The sequence below is a fragment of the Gigantopelta aegis genome, chromosome 7 (assembly GCF_016097555.1).
Source record: "Gigantopelta aegis isolate Gae_Host chromosome 7, Gae_host_genome, whole genome shotgun sequence".
Classification (NCBI taxonomy): domain Eukaryota; kingdom Metazoa; phylum Mollusca; class Gastropoda; order Neomphalida; family Peltospiridae; genus Gigantopelta; species Gigantopelta aegis.
The window spans coordinates 25358314-25381936 of record NC_054705.1 but is presented as its reverse complement, the minus strand read 5'-3'; the positions used below and the strand labels follow the sequence as shown (position 1 = coordinate 25381936).

Sequence of the window (23623 nt, the reverse complement as noted above, 5' to 3'; positions counted from 1 at the left end):
CGCAACCCCGTACCAGCTCCAGCCCAGAGCAAGTTCTTAAGGACTCAATGCATAGGTGTAAGGCCACTACACCCTCTTCTCTCGTCCTAACCACTAACCAACTAACAACTAACCCACTGTCCTGGACAGACAGCCCAGAGAGCTGAGGTGTGTGCCCAAGACAGCGTACTTGAACCTTAATTGGATATAAGCACGGAAATAAGTTGAAATAAATGTGTGCGTGTGTGAAAATACAAGATGTCAATAATCTTACTGCATATTTACTATCCTTGTCAGGAGTGGTTTTCAGAAAAGGAGGCTCTTGAAATTTCAAAAGCGTGGATTTTACCATACTTAACTACTGAGGGTACATGGATATCATCCACCGAGGGTAGGTTTCCTTTAATATATTATATTACATTACACATATGTTGGCTAATGTATATTTCAGCTACCGTAAACACCTTCTAATGTAGACATGACAATTCAATATGAATGTGATGGCTTAATCTATTATTTAACTGATCAGGGTAGATTTTCTTTCCATGTGTGAAAGTTTATTTTTTTATTTTTTTATTTTTTGTTGTAACAAGATGTCAATAATCTTACTGCATATTTACTATCCATGTCAGGAGTGGTTTTCAGAAAAGGAGACTTAAAATTTCAAAAGTGTGAATTTTATCATACCTAACTACTGAGGGTACATGGATATCATCCACCGAGGTACCTGTTCTTTACCTTAACATGGTATATTGCATTACATATATGTTGGCTAATGTATGTTTCAGCTAAGTAAACACCTTTTAATGTAGACATGACAATTAAATATGTATATGATGGATTAATCCATTATCTAAATTATCAGAGTACATTTCCAAATTAAAAGAAATTATTATTATTATTATTATTATTATTTTAAAATATATGTGAATAATCTTATGGTATGTTTACTGTCAGTGCTAGGGATAGTTCTAGGAAAATGAGACACTTAAGGTTTCAATAGGGTGGATTTTACAGTACCCATCTACCGAGGGTACATTATCATCCACCGAGGGTACTTTTTCCCAAAAGATGTTATATTAATTTACATATTTGTTAACTAATGTATATTTCAGCTAAGTGAACACCTTTTTATGTAGACACTATATATGATAGATTAATCCATTATCTAAATGATCAGTGTAGATGTTTAAATTGTATATAATGTTTTTATTTTGTAATCAAATATATGTGAATAACCTTACGGTATGTTTACTATCCATGCTAGTAGTGGAGCGACTTAGTTGATCAATTGTGCATTTTTCCGTGAAAGCATGAACAATGGCACATGGTTAGAGTAACCCAATACAAGGATATTTAGTATAGAGCCCACTGGAAATTGCACCCCGTGTGGCTGCCATCTTGAAATCCAAGATGGCCACCACTGTGGACCTGTTTTGTTTAATATCTTCTTAACTAGTACACATATCGAGAGAGTTGAAATGCCTATACCTCCATTTTAGGGGACTAGGAATCCATTGGTGACAGAAATGTTTGCAAATTTTGGCTGCCATCTTGAAAAACCAAGGAGGTCGCCGTCCAATGCTGTTTTGCTCAATATCTCATTTAGTAGTAAAGATATCAATACTGATTTAACACCTAGACTGACATTTCAGGTGTCTAAGAATCCAATGGTGACATCGAATATATGGCTATCATCTTGAAATCCAAGATGGCCACCATCCACAATCTATTTTTCTCAATATCTCATAAAATATTAAATATATCAATACAATTTTAACATCTATAATAACATTAATCATCGGCTATTGTCACTACAGGTACTACAGGTAATGATGAATCTTGCAATAATAGTGGCCATCTGTTCTGTTATTAATTTTAATGCACTTGCAAATTTATGGCTCAATAATAGGAGATGGTATAAATATTTTAAAAAAACCCAGAATTACAGGTAGTGAAATGTTTAAGCAACACTTTTTACATTGTCAAACCATTAACAAACATAACTGAACACATTTTATTCTGACTGAGCACATTGAGTTTGCATCTTTTAATGTCAGGATACCAACTTTTAAGTACGTAAATACTGTCCGAGTTTCCAGTAACAATTGCATTGTATCTAATCACATTAAATATTTATTATAAGCAATTCCTTATTTTTATAAACCATAGTCAGATTTAAAACAACAGAACATGTTGATTAGATTTTTCCAAAGATATGTATTTCAAAGTTTCCTTGTGGCCATTTTGAAAAATATGGCACCACTCCACCCGTTGCCCACTAATTTTATATAGTGCCTATCATAGCATCTATATATATATATATATATATATATATATATATATATATATGTGTGTGTGTGTGTGTGTGTGTGTGTGTGTGTGTGTGTGTGTGTGTGTGTTTCATTCTTCTCTACACTGTAAGCCTACAGTTTATGAGAACAAAGGTCATTGTCATTGTCTTTATGATAGTCTTGAAGAATTACCACATGGGTGATAATCCACTGGATTCTTGAGAAATTTGAAAAATCCAAGATGGTGGCCAAATCAGAGAACAAAGAACAACATTTCTTATATCTACCCCATGGTTTTAGGAGCCAGGAAAGACACTGGTGCCATCATAATAAATGGGTCACCTGAATACAAGATGGTTGCCAATATGGTGGTTCAAATGGACAAAATGGCAATAAATTGCTTATTGTTTGATACAGAAAAGTAATTCTTGCATTTAACCCATGGTTTTAGGGATCAATGAACAAAATGAAAGTAGTTCAGTTCTTTTATACCTGTTAATTTTAATTTATTCAAGTTGGCCACCAATGTAAGTAATGAACCGAGGAAGATGGAACTGTTAAAAGTAACAGTCACACAAAAGACTTGTTGGTTTAAAGAGGATGACCTACATGTAATAATGAAACACTAATAAAGTGACCCTTTATTGGTTCTTTTGTTTTTTCTCTCGGGTACTGTGTGTGTTGTTTAGTGAGCATGATGCAGTTTTACCAGTTTGCAATGGAATTCAGTTTTAGCTGGTCTATTTTAAATTTTTTTTTTTACAATAATGCTATTTAAAACTGGGAATAAAAAGCAAGTACCAGGCCACCTAAAATAATATTACATTGCAAATTAAAAAAAAAGAGTAAAGTTTGTTTTATTAACGACGCCTCTAGAGCACATTGATTTTTTATCTTATCATCAGCTATTGGACGTCAAACATATGGTCATTCTGACACTGTTTTTTAGAGGAAACCTGCTGTCGCCACATAGGCTACTCTTTTACGACAGGCCGCAAGGGATCTTTTATTTGTGCTTCCCACAGGCAGGATAGCACAAACCATGGCCTTTGTTGAACCAGTTATGGATCACTGGTCGGTGCAAGTGGTTTATACCCATTGAGCCTTGCGGAGCACTCACTCCGGGTTTGAATCCCATGCCTCGACTGGGATCTGAACCCAGTACCTACCAGCCTGTAGACCGATGGCCTAACCATGACGCCACCGAGGCCAGTCACATTGCAAATTAACAAAATTACATCATGCACACCACCACCAGATATCTTACATTCTATTAGAGTTTTAAAATTGGCCAAGAAAAGGTCACTGTAAAATAATGTTACATATGCAGTTTACATCTGTCAATCCATTCAACTGATTGGGTTCTTTCTCGTTACAACCAGTGAACCACAACTGGTCAAAGTCCATGGTAAGTGCTTTCCTGTCTGTGGGAAAGTGCATATAAAAGATCTCTTTCTGCATTGAGAAATATGTAGCGGATTTCCTCTGATGACTACGAGTCAAAATTACCAAATGTTTGACATCCAGTAGCCAATGATTGATTAATCAATGTGCTCTAGTGGTGTCGTTAAACAAAACAAACTTCTTCTTTACATCTGTCAAATTATTTTATTACTATTAATTGATTATCTTAAACCCACAGGTTTTTTTTAATGACTGTGTTAATCATTTTACAAATATACAGTAGCACTTTATTTTTAATAGTTCCATCTCCTTACTAGTAGGTACATTGCCTGTATTGGTTGGCATCTTGAATTAATTAAAATTAACTTGTATAGAAAAATTTAACTACTTTCATCGTGTTCCATGATCCCTAATGCAAGAATTACATTTTAGTACTGAATAATAAGGAAGTTATTGTCATTTTCTCAATTTGGACCACCATATTGGTGATCATCATGCATAGGGTAGATGCAATAATTGTTGTTACCTGTCAATTTATAAGTAAGCTATATAGCCATTTCCCTGCTTTGGCCACCATTTTGGCCGCCATCTTGGATTTTTCTTCAAGGGTTCCCAGTAGATTATTGATGTGCACCAAATTGTGCACACTCTGAACCCAAATTGGCATTTAGCTATTCATATACGGTATCTTTTAAAATTTTTTATAATAATAAATAATAATAATAATTTCTTATAATATGGAAATCTACCCTGATCATTTAGATAATGGATTAATCCATAATATACTTATTTAGTTGTTAGTGTCTATATAAGAAGGTGTTTACTTAGCTGAAATATATATTAGCTAACAAATAAGTAAATAAATATACCACATTTTGGGAAGAGTACCCTCGCTGGATGATCTTGTACCCCCGGTAGTTAGGTACTATAAAATTCACCCTATTGAAATCTTAAGTGTCTCATTTTCCTAGAACTATCCTTAGCACCGATAGTAAACATACAGTAAGGTTATTCACATATATTAAAAAAAATTAATAATAATAATAAAAATAAAAAAATTTTATAATAATTTCTTATAATTTGGAAATCTACTCTTATCATTTAGATATTGGATTAATCCACCATATACATATTTAATTATTAGTGTCTACATAAGGTGTTTACGTAGATCAAATATACAATAGCTAACAAAGAAAGGAAATGTTTTATTTAACAACACACTCAACACATTTTATTTACAGTTATATGGCATCAGACATACATGTATGGTTAAGGACCACACAGATATATAGAGAAACGAAACCCGCTGTCGCCACTTCATGGGCTACTCTTTTCAATTAGCAGCAAGGGATCTTTTATATGCACCATCCCACAGACAGGGTAGTACATACCACGGCCTTTGATATGCCAGTCGTAGTGCACTGGCTGGAACGAGAAATCAATAGCTAACAAATACATAAATTAATATACAATATTAAGGAAAAAGTACCCTCGGTGGATAATAATGTACCCTCGGTAGTTAGGTACTATAAAATCCACCCTATTGAAATCTTAAGTGTCTCAAGGTTATTCACATACATGTATAGTTAAAATAATAATAATAATAATAAAAAATAAAAAAAAAAAAAAATTCCGTGATCATTGAGATTAATGGATTAATCCATCATATACATATTTAATTGTTAGTGTTTATATAAGAAGGTGTTTACTTAGCTGAAATATATATTAGCTAACAAATAAGTAAATTAATATACCATATTTTGGGAAAAGTACCCTCGGTACACATGTAGATGATATTGTAGCCTCGGATAGTTAGGTACCGTAAAATCCACCCTATTGAAATCTTAAGTGTCTCATTTTCCTAGAACTATCCCTAGCACTGATAGTAAATATGAAGTATGGTTATTCACAAATATTAAAAAATAATAATAATAAAAATAGAAAAAATCATAATTTCTTATAATTTGAAAATCGACCCTTATTAGTTAGATAATGGGTATACATATTTAATTATTAGTGTCTACATAAGAAGGTGTTTACTTAGTTGAAATATACAATAGCTAACAAATACATAAATTAATATACCATATTAAGGAAAAAGTACCCTCAGTGGATGATCTTGTACCGTCGGTGGTTAAGGTACTCTAAAATTCAACCTAGCTATTAAATTCTTAAGTGTCTCATTTTCCTACAACTATTCCTAGCATGGATAGGAAACATACATTAAGGTTATTCACATACCCGGTATATTTTTACAAAAATAAAGGAAGTAAGGAAATGTTTTATTTAATGATGCACTCAACACATTTTTTTTTCTGGCTATATGACATCAGACATATGGTTAAGGATCACACAGATATAGAGAAAGGAAACCTGATGTGGCCACTTCATGGGCTACTCTTTTCGATTAGCAGGAAGGGATCTTTTATATGCACCATCTCACAGACAGGATAATACATACATGTACCATGGCCTTTGTTACACCAGTTGTGGAGCACTGGCTGGAACGAGAAATAGCCCAATGGGTTCACCGATGGCAGTCCTCGCAACCAGAAAAATCAAGGCGAGCTGAAGATGACTCCCCTGAAATTGTTCTAGGCGAGCAATCACATGATGTGTCAAATAAAATGCATTAAATATTTTAGTGAGAGGCGATCAGTTTGTCAATCTCCTAAAACCTTCCAGGCGAGTGTGGAGGGGAGCGGGAGTGATCACTCGCCTTTCCTGGCGAAGACTGGATGGGGATTGATCCCAGACCGACCTCACATCAAGCGAATGCTTAATCCACTGGCCTACGTCCCACCCCACTTGTACAAAAATAGAAAATGAAAATTACAAATAACAAATTGTAAACATACCCTGATTATTTAGATAATGGATTAATCCATCATATTCATATTTAATTTTCAGTGTCTGCATAAGAAGGCATTTATTTAGCTGAAATTAACATTAGATATAAAATGGAAAATCTACCCTGATATAATTGAAATCTGAAGTTTATTATTTTTGCAAAAACTACCCCCAGCATACAGTGTACATGTGCAGCTTTGGTGCAATCTAAAGCCCTGACATTAGCCAAATAGCACGTACCACATTGTTAGGTCATTTAATCCCATTCCCTCATCTTACCTGTAGGTGGTAGATAATGAATTAACCCACGATTATATATTCATTTTTACATATACTGTATATATATTCATGTTTACATATCTGATACAGGCATTAAAACCCCCTCAAAACCCCCCACAAACCTATGCGATATATTATATTATTTACGTATTATTAATATTGTGTCACGTTTACAAATGATTAACTATGCAGTGTTGTTTGTTGTCCGATACATCTGTCATAAACTCATTTGCTGAGTTGACGGCAGGTGTATCGGACTACGTAGGTACGTCAAAACATCGGAAGTACAAATTAGAAGAAAAACCCCACTAAAAAACGCTTAGTTATAAAACTGATTTGTATTACTTTATATTTTATTAAATGCTCGTTACAATACAACAGATCTATATTTGGCATAATCTACCAATATAGTAGGGAATTAGGCCTACTCGTTCATATTTATGTTTATTTCCCGCGAAAACGTAAGACTCCTTTGTGATATGAGGGTGTGGCTTACGAAAAAGGGCGTAGCTTAAAATCGCATTTCGCGAGATGTTACATTCTGCTGGCTACGATTAATTATTTCTGGAACTATCAATGAAGACAAACTTACTGATTACCCCGTCTGACAGTGAAGACAAACTTACTGATTACCCCGTCTGTCAGTGAAGACAAACTTACTGATTACCCCGTCTGTCAGTGAAGACAAACTTACTGATTACCCCCTGCCTAATCAGTGAGCAGAAACCTACTGATTACCTCCTGTCTGTCAGTGAAGACAAACTTACAGATTACCACCTGCCTGTCAGTAAAGACAAACTTACTGATTACCCCGTCTGTCAGTGAAGACAAACTTACTGATTACCCCGTCTGTCAGTGAAGACAAACTTACTGATTACCCCCTGCCTATCAGTGAGCAGAAACCTACTGATTACCTCCTGTCTGTCAGTGAAGACAAACTTACTGATTACCACCTGCCTGTCAGTGAAGACAAACTTACTGATTACCTCCTGTCTGTCAGTGAAGACAAACTTACTGATTACACCTGCCTGTCAGTAAAGACAAACTTACTGATTACCCCGTCTGTCAGTGAAGACAAACTTACTGATTACCCCGTCTGTCAGTGAAGACAAACTTACTGATTACCCCCTGCCTATCAGTGAGCAGAAACCTACTGATTACCTCCTGTCTGTCAGTGAAGACAAACTTACTGATTACCACCTGCCTGTCAGTAAAGACAAACTTACTGATTACCCCCTGCCTATCAGTGAGCACAAACTTACTGATTACCCCATCTATCAGTGAGCACAAACTTACTGATTACCCCGTATGTCAGTGAAGACAAACTTACTGATTACCCCATCTGTCAGTGAGCACAAACTTATTGATTACCCCGTCTGTCGGTGAAGACAAACTTACTGATTACCCCGTCTGTCAGTGAGCACAAACTTACTGATTACCCCCTGCCTGTCAGTGAAGACAAACTCACTGATTACCCCCTGCCTATCAGTCAGCACAAACTTACTGATTACCTCCTGTCTGTCAGTGAAGACAAACTTACTGATTACCTCCTGTCAGTGAGCACAAACCTACCGATTACCCCCAGTCTGTCAGTGAAGACAAACTTACTGATTACCCTCTGCCTGCAGTAAAGACAAACTTACTGATTACTCCCTATCAATGAAGAGAAACTTACTGATTACCCCCTGCCTGCAGTGAAGACAAACTTACTGATTACCCCCTGCCTATCAAGGAAGACAAACTGATTACCCCGTCTGTCAGTGAAGACAAACTTACTGATTACCTCCTGTCTGTCAGTGAAGACAAACTTACTGATTACCCCGTCTGTCAGTGAAGACAAACGTACTGATTACCCACTGCCTATCAGTGAAGACACACTTACTGATTACCCCCTGCATATCAGTGAAGACAAACTTACTGATTACCCCCTGCCTGCAGTAAAGACAAACTTACTGATTACCCCCTGTTCGTCAGTGAAGACAAACTTACTGATTACCCCGTCTGTCAGTGAGCACAAACTTACTGATTACCTCCTGTCTGTCAGTGAAGACAAACTTACTGATTACCCCCTGCCTGTCAGTGAAGAAAAACTTACTGATTACCCCTGCCTATTAGTCAGCACAAACTTACTGATTACCCCGTCTGTCAGTGAAGACAAACTTATGATTACCCCGTCTGTCAGTGAGCAGAAACTTACCGATTACCCCGTCTGTCAGTGAGCACAAACTTACTGATTATCCCCCGTCTGTCAGTGAAGACAAACTTACTAATTACCCCCTGTCTGTCAGTGAACAGAAACTTACTGATTACCCACTGTCTGTCAGTGAAGACAAACTTACTGATTACCCCCTGCCTGCAGTAAAGACAAACTTACTGATTACCCCTGCCTATCAAGGAAGACAAACTTACTGATTACCCCCTGCCTGCAGTGAAGAGAAACTTACTGATTACCCCCTGCCTATCAGTGAAGACAAACTTACTGATTACCCCATCTGTCAGTGAAGACAAACTTACTGATTACCTCCCGTCTGTCAGTGAAGACAAACATACTGATTACCCCATCTGTCAGTGAGCACAAACTTACTGATTACCTCCTGTCTGTCAGTGAAGACAAACTTACTGATTACCCCCTGCCTGTCAGTGAAGAAAAACTTACTGATTACCCCTGCCTATTAGTCAGCACAAACTTACTGATTACCCCGTCTGTCAGTGAAGACAAACTTATGATTACCCCGTCTGTCAGTGAGCAGAAACTTACCGATTACCCCGTCTGTCAGTGAGCACAAACTTACTGATTATCCCCCGTCTGTCAGTGAAGACAAACTTACTAATTACCCCCTGTCTGTCAGTGAGCAGAAACTTACTGATTACCCCCTGCCTATCAGTGAAGACAAACTTACTGATTACCCCATCTGTCAGTGAAGACAAACTTACTGATTACCTCCCGTCTGTCAGTGAAGACAAACATACTGATTACCCCATCTGTCAGTGAAGACAAACTTACTGATTACCCCCTGCCTATCAAGGAAGACAAACTTACTGATTACCCCCTGCCTGCAGTGAAGAGAAACTTACTGATTACCCCCTGCCTATCAGTGAAGACAAACTTACTGATTACCCCATCTGTCAATGAAGACAAACTTACTGATTACCTCCCGTCTGTCAGTGAAGACAAACATACTGATTACCCCATATGTCAGTGAAGACAAACTTACTGATTACCCACTGCCTATCAGTGAAGACAAACTTACTGATTACGCCCTGCCTATCAGTGAAGACAAACTTAGTGATTACCCCCTGCTATCAGTGAAGACAAACTTACTTATTACCCCCTGCCTGTCAGTGAAGACAAACTTACTAATTACCCCGTCTGTCAGTGAGCAGAAACTTACCGATTACCCCCTGCTTGTCAGTGAAGACAAACTTACTGATTACCCCCTGTCTGCAGTAAAGACAAATTTACTGATTACCCCCTGCCTATCAAGGAAGACAAACTTACTGATTACCCCCTGCCTGCAGTGAAGAGAAACTTACTGATTACCCCCTGCCTATCAGTGAAGACAAACTTACTGATTACCCCGTCTGTCAGTGAAGACAAACTTACTGATTACCTCCCGTCTGTCAGTGAAGACAAACATACTGATTACCCTGTCTGTCAGTGAAGACAAACTTACTGATTACCCACTGCCTATCAGTGAAGACAAACTTACTGATTACGCCCTGCCTATCAGTGAAGACAAACTTAGTGATTACCCCCTGCTATCAGTGAAGACAAACTTACTTATTACCCTCTGCCTGTCAGTGAAGACAAACTTACTGATTACCCCCTGCCTATCAATGAAGAAAAACTTACTGATTACCCCCTGCCTGCAGTGAAGACAAACTTACTGATTACCCCTTGCCTGCAGTAAAGACAAACTTACTGATTACCCCCTGCCTATCAATGAAGACAAACTTACTGATTACGCCCTGCCTGCAGTGAAGAGAAACTTACTGATTACCCCCTGCCTGCAGTGAAGACAAACTTACTGATTACCCCCTGCCTATCAAGGAAGACAAACTGATTACCCCGTCTGTCAGTGAAGACAAACTTACTGATTACCTCCTGTCTGTCAGTGAAGACAAACTTACTGATTACCCCGTCTGTCAGTGAAGACAAACTTACTGATTACCCACTGCCTATCAGTGAAGACACACTTACTGATTACCCCCTGCATATCAGTGAAGACAAACTTACTGATTACCCCCTGCCTGCAGTAAAGACAAACTTACTGATTACCCCCTGTTCGTCAGTGAAGACAAACTTACTGATTACCCCGTCTGTCAGTGAGCACAAACTTACTGATTACCTCCTGTCTGTCAGTGAAGACAAACTTACTGATTACCCCCTGCCTGTCAGTGAAGAAAAACTTACTGATTACCCCTGCCTATTAGTCAGCACAAACTTACTGATTACCCCGTCTGTCAGTGAAGACAAACTTATGATTACCCCGTCTGTCAGTGAGCAGAAACTTACCGATTACCCCGTCTGTCAGTGAGCACAAACTTACTGATTATCCCCCGTCTGTCAGTGAAGACAAACTTACTAATTACCCCCTGTCTGTCAGTGAACAGAAACTTACTGATTACCCACTGTCTGTCAGTGAAGACAAACTTACTGATTACCCCCTGCCTGCAGTAAAGACAAACTTACTGATTACCCCCTGCCTATCAAGGAAGACAAACTTACTGATTACCCCCTGCCTGCAGTGAAGAGAAACTTACTGATTACCCCCTGCCTATCAGTGAAGACAAACTTACTGATTACCCCATCTGTCAGTGAAGACAAACTTACTGATTACCTCCCGTCTGTCAGTGAAGACAAACATACTGATTACCCCATCTGTCAGTGAGCACAAACTTACTGATTACCTCCTGTCTGTCAGTGAAGACAAACTTACTGATTACCCCCTGCCTGTCAGTGAAGAAAAACTTACTGATTACCCCTGCCTATTAGTCAGCACAAACTTACTGATTACCCCGTCTGTCAGTGAAGACAAACTTATGATTACCCCGTCTGTCAGTGAGCAGAAACTTACCGATTACCCCGTCTGTCAGTGAGCACAAACTTACTGATTATCCCCCGTCTGTCAGTGAAGACAAACTTACTAATTACCCCCTGTCTGTCAGTGAGCAGAAACTTACTGATTACCCCCTGCCTATCAGTGAAGACAAACTTACTGATTACCCCATCTGTCAGTGAAGACAAACTTACTGATTACCTCCCGTCTGTCAGTGAAGACAAACATACTGATTACCCCATCTGTCAGTGAAGACAAACTTACTGATTACCCCCTGCCTATCAAGGAAGACAAACTTACTGATTACCCCCTGCCTGCAGTGAAGAGAAACTTACTGATTACCCCCTGCCTATCAGTGAAGACAAACTTACTGATTACCCCATCTGTCAATGAAGACAAACTTACTGATTACCTCCCGTCTGTCAGTGAAGACAAACATACTGATTACCCCATATGTCAGTGAAGACAAACTTACTGATTACCCACTGCCTATCAGTGAAGACAAACTTACTGATTACGCCCTGCCTATCAGTGAAGACAAACTTAGTGATTACCCCCCTGCTATCAGTGAAGACAAACTTACTTATTACCCCCTGCCTGTCAGTGAAGACAAACTTACTAATTACCCCGTCTGTCAGTGAGCAGAAACTTACCGATTACCCCCTGCCTGTCAGTGAAGACAAACTTACTGATTACCCCCTGTCTGCAGTAAAGACAAATTTACTGATTACCCCCTGCCTATCAAGGAAGACAAACTTACTGATTACCCCCTGCCTGCAGTGAAGAGAAACTTACTGATTACCCCCTGCCTATCAGTGAAGACAAACTTACTGATTACCCCGTCTGTCAGTGAAGACAAACTTACTGATTACCTCCCGTCTGTCAGTGAAGACAAACATACTGATTACCCTGTCTGTCAGTGAAGACAAACTTACTGATTACCCACTGCCTATCAGTGAAGACAAACTTACTGATTACGCCCTGCCTATCAGTGAAGACAAACTTAGTGATTACCCCCTGCTATCAGTGAAGACAAACTTACTTATTACCCTCTGCCTGTCAGTGAAGACAAACTTACTGATTACCCCCTGCCTATCAATGAAGAAAAACTTACTGATTACCCCCTGCCTGCAGTGAAGACAAACTTACTGATTACCCCTTGCCTGCAGTAAAGACAAACTTACTGATTACCCCCTGCCTATCAATGAAGACAAACTTACTGATTACGCCCTGCCTGCAGTGAAGAGAAACTTACTGATTACCCCTGCCTGTCAGTGAAGACAAACTTACTGATTACCCCCTGCCTATCAAGGAAGACAAACTGATTACCCCGTCTGTCAGTGAAGACAAACTTACTGATTACCTCCTGTCTGTCAGTGAAGACAAACTTACTGATTACCCCGTCTGTCAGTGAAGACAAACTTACTGATTACCCACTGCCTATCAGTGAAGACACACTTACTGATTACCCCCTGCATATCAGTGAAGACAAACTTACTGATTACCCCCTGCCTGCAGTAAAGACAAACTTACTGATTACCCCCTGTTCGTCAGTGAAGACAAACTTACTGATTACCCCGTCTGTCAGTGAGCACAAACTTACTGATTACCTCCTGTCTGTCAGTGAAGACAAACTTACTGATTACCCCCTGCCTGTCAGTGAAGAAAAACTTACTGATTACCCCTGCCTATTAGTCAGCACAAACTTACTGATTACCCCGTCTGTCAGTGAAGACAAACTTATGATTACCCCGTCTGTCAGTGAGCAGAAACTTACCGATTACCCCGTCTGTCAGTGAGCACAAACTTACTGATTATCCCCCGTCTGTCAGTGAAGACAAACTTACTAATTACCCCCTGTCTGTCAGTGAACAGAAACTTACTGATTACCCACTGTCTGTCAGTGAAGACAAACTTACTGATTACCCCCTGCCTGCAGTAAAGACAAACTTACTGATTACCCCCTGCCTATCAAGGAAGACAAACTTACTGATTACCCCCTGCCTGCAGTGAAGAGAAACTTACTGATTACCCCCTGCCTATCAGTGAAGACAAACTTACTGATTACCCCATCTGTCAGTGAAGACAAACTTACTGATTACCTCCCGTCTGTCAGTGAAGACAAACATACTGATTACCCCATCTGTCAGTGAGCACAAACTTACTGATTACCTCCTGTCTGTCAGTGAAGACAAACTTACTGATTACCCCCTGCCTGTCAGTGAAGAAAAACTTACTGATTACCCCTGCCTATTAGTCAGCACAAACTTACTGATTACCCCGTCTGTCAGTGAAGACAAACTTATGATTACCCCGTCTGTCAGTGAGCAGAAACTTACCGATTACCCCGTCTGTCAGTGAGCACAAACTTACTGATTATCCCCCGTCTGTCAGTGAAGACAAACTTACTAATTACCCCCTGTCTGTCAGTGAGCAGAAACTTACTGATTACCCCCTGCCTATCAGTGAAGACAAACTTACTGATTACCCCATCTGTCAGTGAAGACAAACTTACTGATTACCTCCCGTCTGTCAGTGAAGACAAACATACTGATTACCCCATCTGTCAGTGAAGACAAACTTACTGATTACCCCCTGCCTATCAAGGAAGACAAACTTACTGATTACCCCCTGCCTGCAGTGAAGAGAAACTTACTGATTACCCCCTGCCTATCAGTGAAGACAAACTTACTGATTACCCCATCTGTCAATGAAGACAAACTTACTGATTACCTCCCGTCTGTCAGTGAAGACAAACATACTGATTACCCCATATGTCAGTGAAGACAAACTTACTGATTACCCACTGCCTATCAGTGAAGACAAACTTACTGATTACCCCCCTGCTATCAGTGAAGACAAACTTACTTATTACCCCCTGCCTGTCAGTGAAGACAAACTGACTAATTACCCCGTCTGTCAGTGAGCAGAAACTTACCGATTACCCCCTGCCTGTCAGTGAAGACAAACTTACTGATTACCCCCTGTCTGCAGTAAAGACAAATTTACTGATTACCCCCTGCCTATCAAGGAAGACAAACTTACTGATTACCCCCTGCCTGCAGTGAAGAGAAACTTACTGATTACCCCCTGCCTATCAGTGAAGACAAACTTACTGATTACCCCGTCTGTCAGTGAAGACAAACTTACTGATTACCTCCCGTCTGTCAGTGAAGACAAACATACTGATTACCCTGTCTGTCAGTGAAGACAAACTTACTGATTACCCACTGCCTATCAGTGAAGACAAACTTACTGATTACGCCCTGCCTATCAGTGAAGACAAACTTAGTGATTACCCCCTGCTATCAGTGAAGACAAACTTACTTATTACCCTCTGCCTGTCAGTGAAGACAAACTTACTGATTACCCCCTGCCTATCAATGAAGAAAAACTTACTGATTACCCCCTGCCTGCAGTGAAGACAAACTTACTGATTACCCCTTGCCTGCAGTAAAGACAAACTTACTGATTACCCCCTGCCTATCAATGAAGACAAACTTACTGATTACGCCCTGCCTGCAGTGAAGAGAAACTTACTGATTACCCCTTGCCTATCAGTGAAGACAAACTTACTGATTACCCCGTCTGTCAGTGAAGACAAACTTACTGATTACCTTCCGTCCGTCAGTGAAGACAAACTTACTGATTACCCACTGCCTATCAGTGAAGACAAAATTACTGATTAACCCCTGCCTATCAGTGAAGACAAACTTACTGATTACCCCCTGCCTGCAGTAAAGACAAACTTACTGATTACCCCGTCTGTCAGTGAAGACAAACTTACTGATTACCCCCTGTCTGTCAGTGAAGACAAACTTACTGATTACCCCGTCTGTCAATGAAGACAAACTTACTGATCACCCCCTGCCTGTCAGTGAAGGCAAACTTACTGATTACCCCGTCTGTCAGTGAAGACAAACTTACTGATTACCCCCTGCCTGTCAGTGAAGACAAACTTACTGATTACCCGTCTGTCAGTGAAGACAAACTTACTGATTACCCCGTCTGTCAGTGAAGAGAAACTTACTGATTACCCTCTGTCAGTGAAGACAAACTTATTGATTACCCCGTCTGTCAGTGAAGAGAAACTTACTGATTACCCCGTCTGTCAGTGAACATAATCTTATTGATTACCCCGTCTGTCAGTGAAGAGAAATTTACTGATTACCCTCTGTCTGTTAGTGAAGACAAACTTACTGATTACCCCGTCTGTCAGTGAAGAGAAACTTATTGATTACCCCGTCTGTCAGTGAAGAGAAACTTACTGATTACCCCGTCTGTCAGTGAAGAGAAACTTATTGATTACCCCGTCTGTCAGTGAAGACAAACTTATTGATTACCCCATCTGTCAGTGAAGACAAACTTACTGATTACCCCGTCTGTCAGTGAAGAGAAACTTACTGATTACCCCGTCTGTCAGTGAAGAGAAACTGTCGGTCTCCAATAAGCGCTAGCTCCTTTGACTCTATGAAAAGGAACGAGTTCCGTGCACCCGACGCCATATAACTGTAAATAAAATGTGTTGAGTGCGTCGTTAAATAACACCTTCATGTGCGCTTATTAGAGAAATTACGGTATTTGCTCGATTTCTTTTCTGATATCCCCATGAAGATTCCCGATTCTATTATGAACAGCTAGCACTATATTTATTTATAGCCTCCACTACATAAGAATTTGTTTGTATGTTTTGATATATTTCCTTGTTGTAGACTATAAATGTACAACAAACAGGTCACTTACAGCCTTAAAAACATAAAGATGTCCACAGCCGCTGTTTAAGGGGATGGTGCTTAGGTGCAACCCGTTCCTCCTCCCGCTGAATTTCAAAATATGCAATATTTTGCAATTGACTACAATAAATGTATTTGTTTTTAGTGAGATACCTGTTAGTTTGTTCGGCTTGGTGTTTCTAGGGAAGTTTACCAAATTAAATGTAATAGTGCACATTAGTGTACATTTTAATACTGTAGATTTCTCACTCCAGCCAGTGCACCACAACTGGTACATCAAAGGCCGTGGTATGTACTATCCTGTCTGTGGGATATGGTGCATATAAAAGATCTCTTACTGCTAATCGAAAAGAGCAGCCCATGAAGTGGCGGCAGCGGGTTTCCTCTCTCAATATCTGTGTGGTCCTTAACCATATGTCCGATGCCATATAACCGTAAATAAAATGTGTTGAGTGCATCATTAAATAAAACATTTCCTTGAATACTGTAGGTGTGCTTAGCAATCTTGCTAGACATATTTTCCATTCGCAACTGGTCCAGTTATAAAATGTAAGTGATCTTATGACACACAAACAATCGTGCGACGAATATCGAGATTTACAATAGGATATAATTGATTTCAAAAAGTGTTTCGTTCAATGACACCACTAAAGCAAATTAGTTTATTAACCATTGACTATTGTATGTAATATATTTGGTAATTTTGATATATTTTCTTAGAGAGGAAACCCGCTAAATTTTGCCATTAGTAGCAAAGGATTTTTTATATGCACCATCCCACAGAATGGATTTCACGGCCTTTGATATACCACTCGTGGTGCACTGGCTGGAACGAGAAATAGCCCAATGGGCCCACCGACAGGCATAAGCGTACCGGCTCCTATTTGGGGGGGGGGGGGGGGGGGGAAGCGGGGCAGGCTGTTTTTTGCCCGAATTCAACGAAAATGCCCGAATCTGGATAACAACATTTATTCATATAGCATTAGTACCAAACGGCTATTTGGGGTTGGACACGAATCACTATGCATTTTTATATGGATTACAACTAATTTTGAGGGTAGAATGTTGGAAATATATGGTAAAAAGGTCTCAGGTTAGCACATTTCCCCCGAATATCACTATCAGTTTTGCCCTGGGGAGCCAGTTTTGACAGCATACTACATTCTTCTTTTTTCCAAAACAGATTTAAATATATAACGGCTAGTTAGGTTACATGTACAATTTCTTACTCTCCGAGGCAACAGAAAAAGACTGTCCCGCGCTGAAAAGCTAACCGAAAACCGTGTGTCACGTGTGTGTATACAGTATTAAAAATATCTGTTTAGCTAAGTGCTACTTCAGTTTGGCTACAGATTGTCTGATCAAATTCTTCAAATTGCTGTTAACATAAAGCATTTGATTTATTTCAGAAATGATGGCCCTGTCTGTGCTACTTGTTTCCGTGGCTGCTGTGCTGGGAGTTGTCATGGTTATTAGCCTTTGCATAAGTAAGAAACCTACGGTCTTAAAGGCATATTGTCATAGACCACTGACCTATTTAATGGTCTAACAAAGTATTACCTGAACAAAAAGTATTTCATTTGTCCCTAAGTGTACGTTATTCAATCATCTTCATAACCACCATACTCCATTTATTAATATTATTTTGTAAAAATAATTGAATTATGGCAATGGTCCATAATTCAAAAACTAAAATTGCCGAGAGGGTTGACATGGATTTCACTCCATCATGATATAGTTACGGTGATGCGATAGCTAGATTTGGTTTCCAACAATTAATGTAATTTTTTATTTATTATCCAATTTTAGAGAAATAAGGTCCTTAAATCCGTGACAATATGCCTTTAAAGATGCAATCACACCATTCAAATTAATGTTTCGTCATTTCAGTCAATTTCATTTAATTTTCGTGCTTATATCCAATTAAGGTTCAAGCACGCTATCCTGACCACACACATCAGCTATCAGGGTTGTCTGTCCAGGAGAGTGGGCTACTTGTTAGTGGTTAGTGAAAGAGAAGAGGGTGTAGCGGTCTTACACCTACCCAATGAGTCGTTAAAACTCGCTCTAGGTAAGAGCCGGTACCGGGCTGCGAACCTTGTACCTATCAGCCTTAAGTCCTATGGCTTAACCACGACACCACCGAGGTCGGTCAACATACATATACGTCGAAGAATGACGCGTAACAAAAATAAAAAATAAACCGGATTAGGCCTATAGGTAATATTTTAACCAAATAATATTCGGTTGGGTCAAAGTTTGAGGTGCACCTAACATTTAATAGAGCGGTTAATACCACAAGTCCTGCCATTAGTGATAAATGTGACAGTGTTTGTTGAGATAAAATGTTGGTTCATCTGGCCAGTAAATCCCTGTAATTGAATTTGTACTGGTGTCAATCTACCAACTACCATTGTGTTTGAAACATGTGCGGGGTCCTACTAAAAATAGCATGACAATTTGTGTGCAGAACTAGCATAGTCATAGACGCTACCCATTATCTCTGAAATGAGCAGTTTAACCCCATTGTTTTCTTATTTAATTTAAGGAAGAGGGGTGGTAGTATTTATATGCATGGTGTATATGTCGATTGATACGCTGGAGGTAGGAGTTTTAGCCACATGTTACTATTGTCGTCTATGGGATAAGTCGGATTGTGTTTCTTTTTAAAACGGTTTTAGTACATATTTAAATATTAAATTTATATTCAAGACTGTAGCTTTATATATTTGTGCAAGTTTATTTATACTGAAAACCCCCAAACAACTGTCCATCTCACAGCTAGGCTGATACACGCTCGCGTATACACACATACATGTACATTGTAAGCACGCACACGAGCACAAACATACACACGCATATTTAACTAAATTCCAGAACAATAAAAACAAGTAAACCCATTATTCAACTAACTAATCGAGTAAAAGATAATTAAAAAAAATAAAATAAAATAAAAATAATAAAAACACCACCACCACCATCAACATCGAAATAACCACTAACTCCCGTCCCCCCAAAATACCCGCCCCCCAAAAACCCCCCCCCAACAAAAAACAAACCCACCCAACAAAAACAACCAAACGAAACAAAACAAAAAATCCACCCTAAATGAATGATGTTTCGTTTTAGAATTCAAAAGAAGGCGTGATTCAGATTCTGACAGGAATACGTCTCCTCAATCTTTTCCAATGGACTCGGTAAGAAGAAGGGACTCCATAAGTGAACGAGCTGATCCGAGCATGAGGCAGCCACAGCCGCTTCAAGTTCATTTCCATGGTCCTGTGCAAATTCTAGTTGCAGAGTAAGACACGTTTTACCCATTATTAATATGTCTACAATGATTAACATGGTCACGTGATCTATCTTCATAACTCAAAAGTAGCGGGATATATCTCAGTGGCAGAAGGAAAATGTTTTATTTAACGACGCACCCAACACATTTTATTTACGGTTATATGGCATCGGACATATGGTTAGGGACCACACAGATATTGAGAGAGGAAAGCCGTTGTCGCCACTTCATGGGTTATTCTTTTTCGATTAGCAGCATGCGATCTTTTATATGCATCATCCCACAGCCAGGATAACACTTACAACGACCTTTGATATACCAGTCGTGGTGCACTGGCTGGAACGAGAAATAGCCCAATGGACCCACTGACGGGGATCGATCCCAGACCGATCGCGCATAAAGTGAGCGCTGTACCACTGAGCTACGACCACGTTGATTTATTAATCATCGGCTATTGGATGTCAAACATTTTACTTTGTTTAACGACACCACCAGAGAACATTGGTTTATTAATCATCGGCTATTGCATGTCAAACATTTGGTAATTTTTACATATAGTCTTAGAGATGAAACCTGCTACATTTTCCATTAGTAGCAAGGGATCTTTTATACAGGATAGCACATACCACGGCTTTTGATATACGAATCGTGGTGCACTGGCTGGGATGAGAAACAGCCCAATGGGCCCACCGACGGGGGTCGATCCCAGACTGACAGCACATCAGGCGAGCACTTTACCACTGGGCTACGTCCCGCCCCCGCTCTCTTGAGGTGCAATCAGTCGCAGGATCAGTCGGCTTATATGGACTCGGATTTCCATGTCTCATCCAGTGCCTCACGACTTATGGGTGAAATATTATAGTTTACCATTTTGCTCTTTAAAAGACCCAACGCTGTTGTGGTTTCAATACCAGATTTTACATAGAATTATACCAACAAATACCTTTTTACATAAAATAAAACTGATTGATTCTAATATGTGTAACTTTTGTTCACATGAACCAGAAACACTGCAGCATCTATTTTATGACTGTCCTAAAGTCGTTGAACTCTGGAGTATTATAGAAAAATGGTTATTACAAAAAGGTGATTATACCCAGTTGAATAGGAACAGTTTTATTTGGAATTATAAATAGTAAACATATATTTGTAAACTGGTCAATTGTTAACGTAAAATATTACATATACAAATCAAAATTACAAAAGAGTACACTAAATGAAACTGGTATCAAGAATTTTATTAAAGATAAGTTACAAATAGAAAAATACATATATTATAAAAACGTTTTACATACAGAATTCGACGACAATTGGGGACCATGGTTAAAAGTTCTAGAAGGCCACAACTGAGACACTTAATACTTTTGTTATGTGTATAATTTTAAGTATGACGCCAGTTTGGAAGTATATCAATAACTTCATTTTAAGTTTTCTCTTTTCAATCTTCTTTTTATTTCCACTTTTGTTACTGCATGCTCCTTTTTTTATATATTAGTATATTGTTTGCTATGTACTTTGTAAGGTAGTGAAATCAGGGCCCCAACCCTGACACTATCATAACATATTTCTGGAGCAATAAACTATTTAAAAAACAACAAAAAACAACAACAATGCGCTGTTGTTTCTACGGGGAAAGTCATATTATCAATTTATTGTCAAAATTTTGCTTTAAGATCATGTACCTTTTGTGTATACCGTCACTTTAGCAATAAAAATTATGTTATGTTATGTTATGCTATGCTATGCTATGCTATAAAACTCACTTACTGTTTTATCGGTAAGAGTAGCCTATGTGGTGGAAACAGATTTCCCCCTTTACACCCCCTTTCTCTCCCTCCGTCTCTCTCCCTCCCCCCCTCTCTCTCTCTCTCGCTCACTCACCCTCTCTCTCTCTCTCGCTCTCTCTCTCTCTCTCGCTCTCTCTCTCTCTCTCTCTCGCTCTCTCTCTCTCTCTCTGTCTCTGTGACTAGTGTCGAAATAATTACATGTTAGAGACAATTAAAAAGCCATAATTTAAATATATGCCTAGTTGTCGTTAAACATTACTTTCCTTTCTACAACTCGGGGGGATGGTCAGAATTATCCTCTTATACTCTATCTCCTAAGTGTGTATAGTCTCCACCCACAGAATTCGGCTCTTTAGTATTAGTCTGTCTGTCTGTCTCTCTGTATGTATGTCTGTCACTGTCTGTCTGTCCCCCCCCCCCACTCTCTCTCTCTCTCTCTCTCTCTCTCTCTCTCTCTCTCTCTCTCTCTCTCTCTCTCGTGTTTGTTGGGTGCCCAAATATGTTAGCATCAGGGGCACTGAAAAGGCAGATTTAGATGTCGTCTGCTTTGGATTTGCCTCAGGTCAAGGTTGGTGTTCCTTACTCTGATTGTTAAACATAACATTAACAAATATATTATTTTACTTGGCAAGATGATTGGAATGGTGAGTGGCAGTCCTCTTATAGGTGGTGCAAGAAGGATGTGTCATGTTTGCATCGGTCAAACATTCTTGAAACATTCGTTTATTCTGAATAATGATCATCAATCTCAGTGTGAGCACCGTCAGTATATTCTGAAAGTTCACCACATTTTGGTGGATTGTAGTAATCAAATAATTCTAAAGTTTTCAAAATATTTTATTTTGTTTTTTTATACAACAAATTAATCTACATGTGATATAAGTATTTTTACATTGTGTTTTTTTTTTTTACATATTAATATAATTTTTATTTTAATGTAATCCCTTTTATGTACTTACCAAACGTTTGACATCCAATAACCGATGATTAATAAATCAATGTGCTTTAGTCATGTCATTAAATAAAACAAAGTTTAACTTTCATTGAATGGTTTAAAACGTGTTTGCATTTTACAGTGAGAAGTTTATCCGTAGTGGTGGTGATGCACTGATGTTTGGAAGTCAGCCTCGAAACCTTGACGCCATTGGGTACTCTTCATCCCCTCGGATCACTGAGATACCTGATTCCCATAATTCAGACAACTACGAGTCACACACACCGCAGGTTGTGGTAAATAATACAGCTGAAAGTAACAGTGGGTGGTGTACTATTCAATGAACGGACGTCCCCCACACATCTCCCCTGCTGAAGATGTTCAGAGTAGAAAAACAACACAATAATGGACAGTTCTGTATAACAAAACAACAACCTGTTTGACTTGCCTATTTACTTGTATAGAATTTCAAGAATATGTTTTTATAAAAATAAAAAAAAATATTAGTATTATTTACTGTCCTGTTAATGATGAAATTAGAAAATATTGTTTTATTTAAAGCCGAAAACTGCTGTCAGACATGTTTATAATATTTTAAATTAAGATAAATTATGATTATAATATTTCTAAGCCAGCCAGATATTTTGTAAAAGTACATTAAAAATTACATTTTATTACGTCGCTTGCGATTTGTTTTGCATGTATATACTGAATTTATATCGTACAAAGACAGCTGAATATGTATGGGTTTATAAATATATTGTTCTAATATAATAATTAATGCTATTTGCTGTTTTTATTCCAAATGTTACTTCTTTTTGTAAATAGGAAAATAATAGGTCTGACTGTTTACCCCAAGATACCCCAAGACACACCAAGAGACAACTGTTACTAGGAACAGTAGTCCTATCGGACCTCCATACCTTAGGAACCATAGTCCTACCCGGACTTTCATACCTGGTTTATTTTTAAGTTGTTTTTATCCTAGGACTTGTATTCCTACCGGACTTA

General features: G+C 38.8%; 1 protein-coding gene across 1 annotated transcript; it reads left to right on the top strand.

Moving 5' to 3' along the window:
* The first annotated feature begins 282 nt into the window (after nucleotides 1-282).
* LOC121376739 lies at nucleotides 283-23315 on the top strand. The gene is made up of 4 exons (XM_041504505.1): nucleotides 283-370; nucleotides 18009-18086; nucleotides 19729-19900; nucleotides 22755-23315. Exons 2-4 carry the CDS (start codon nucleotides 18011-18013, stop codon nucleotides 22954-22956), a joined length of 450 nt encoding a protein of 149 aa, XP_041360439.1. The 5' UTR covers nucleotides 283-370; nucleotides 18009-18010; the 3' UTR covers nucleotides 22957-23315.
* Nucleotides 23316-23623: the final 308 nt, after the last annotated feature.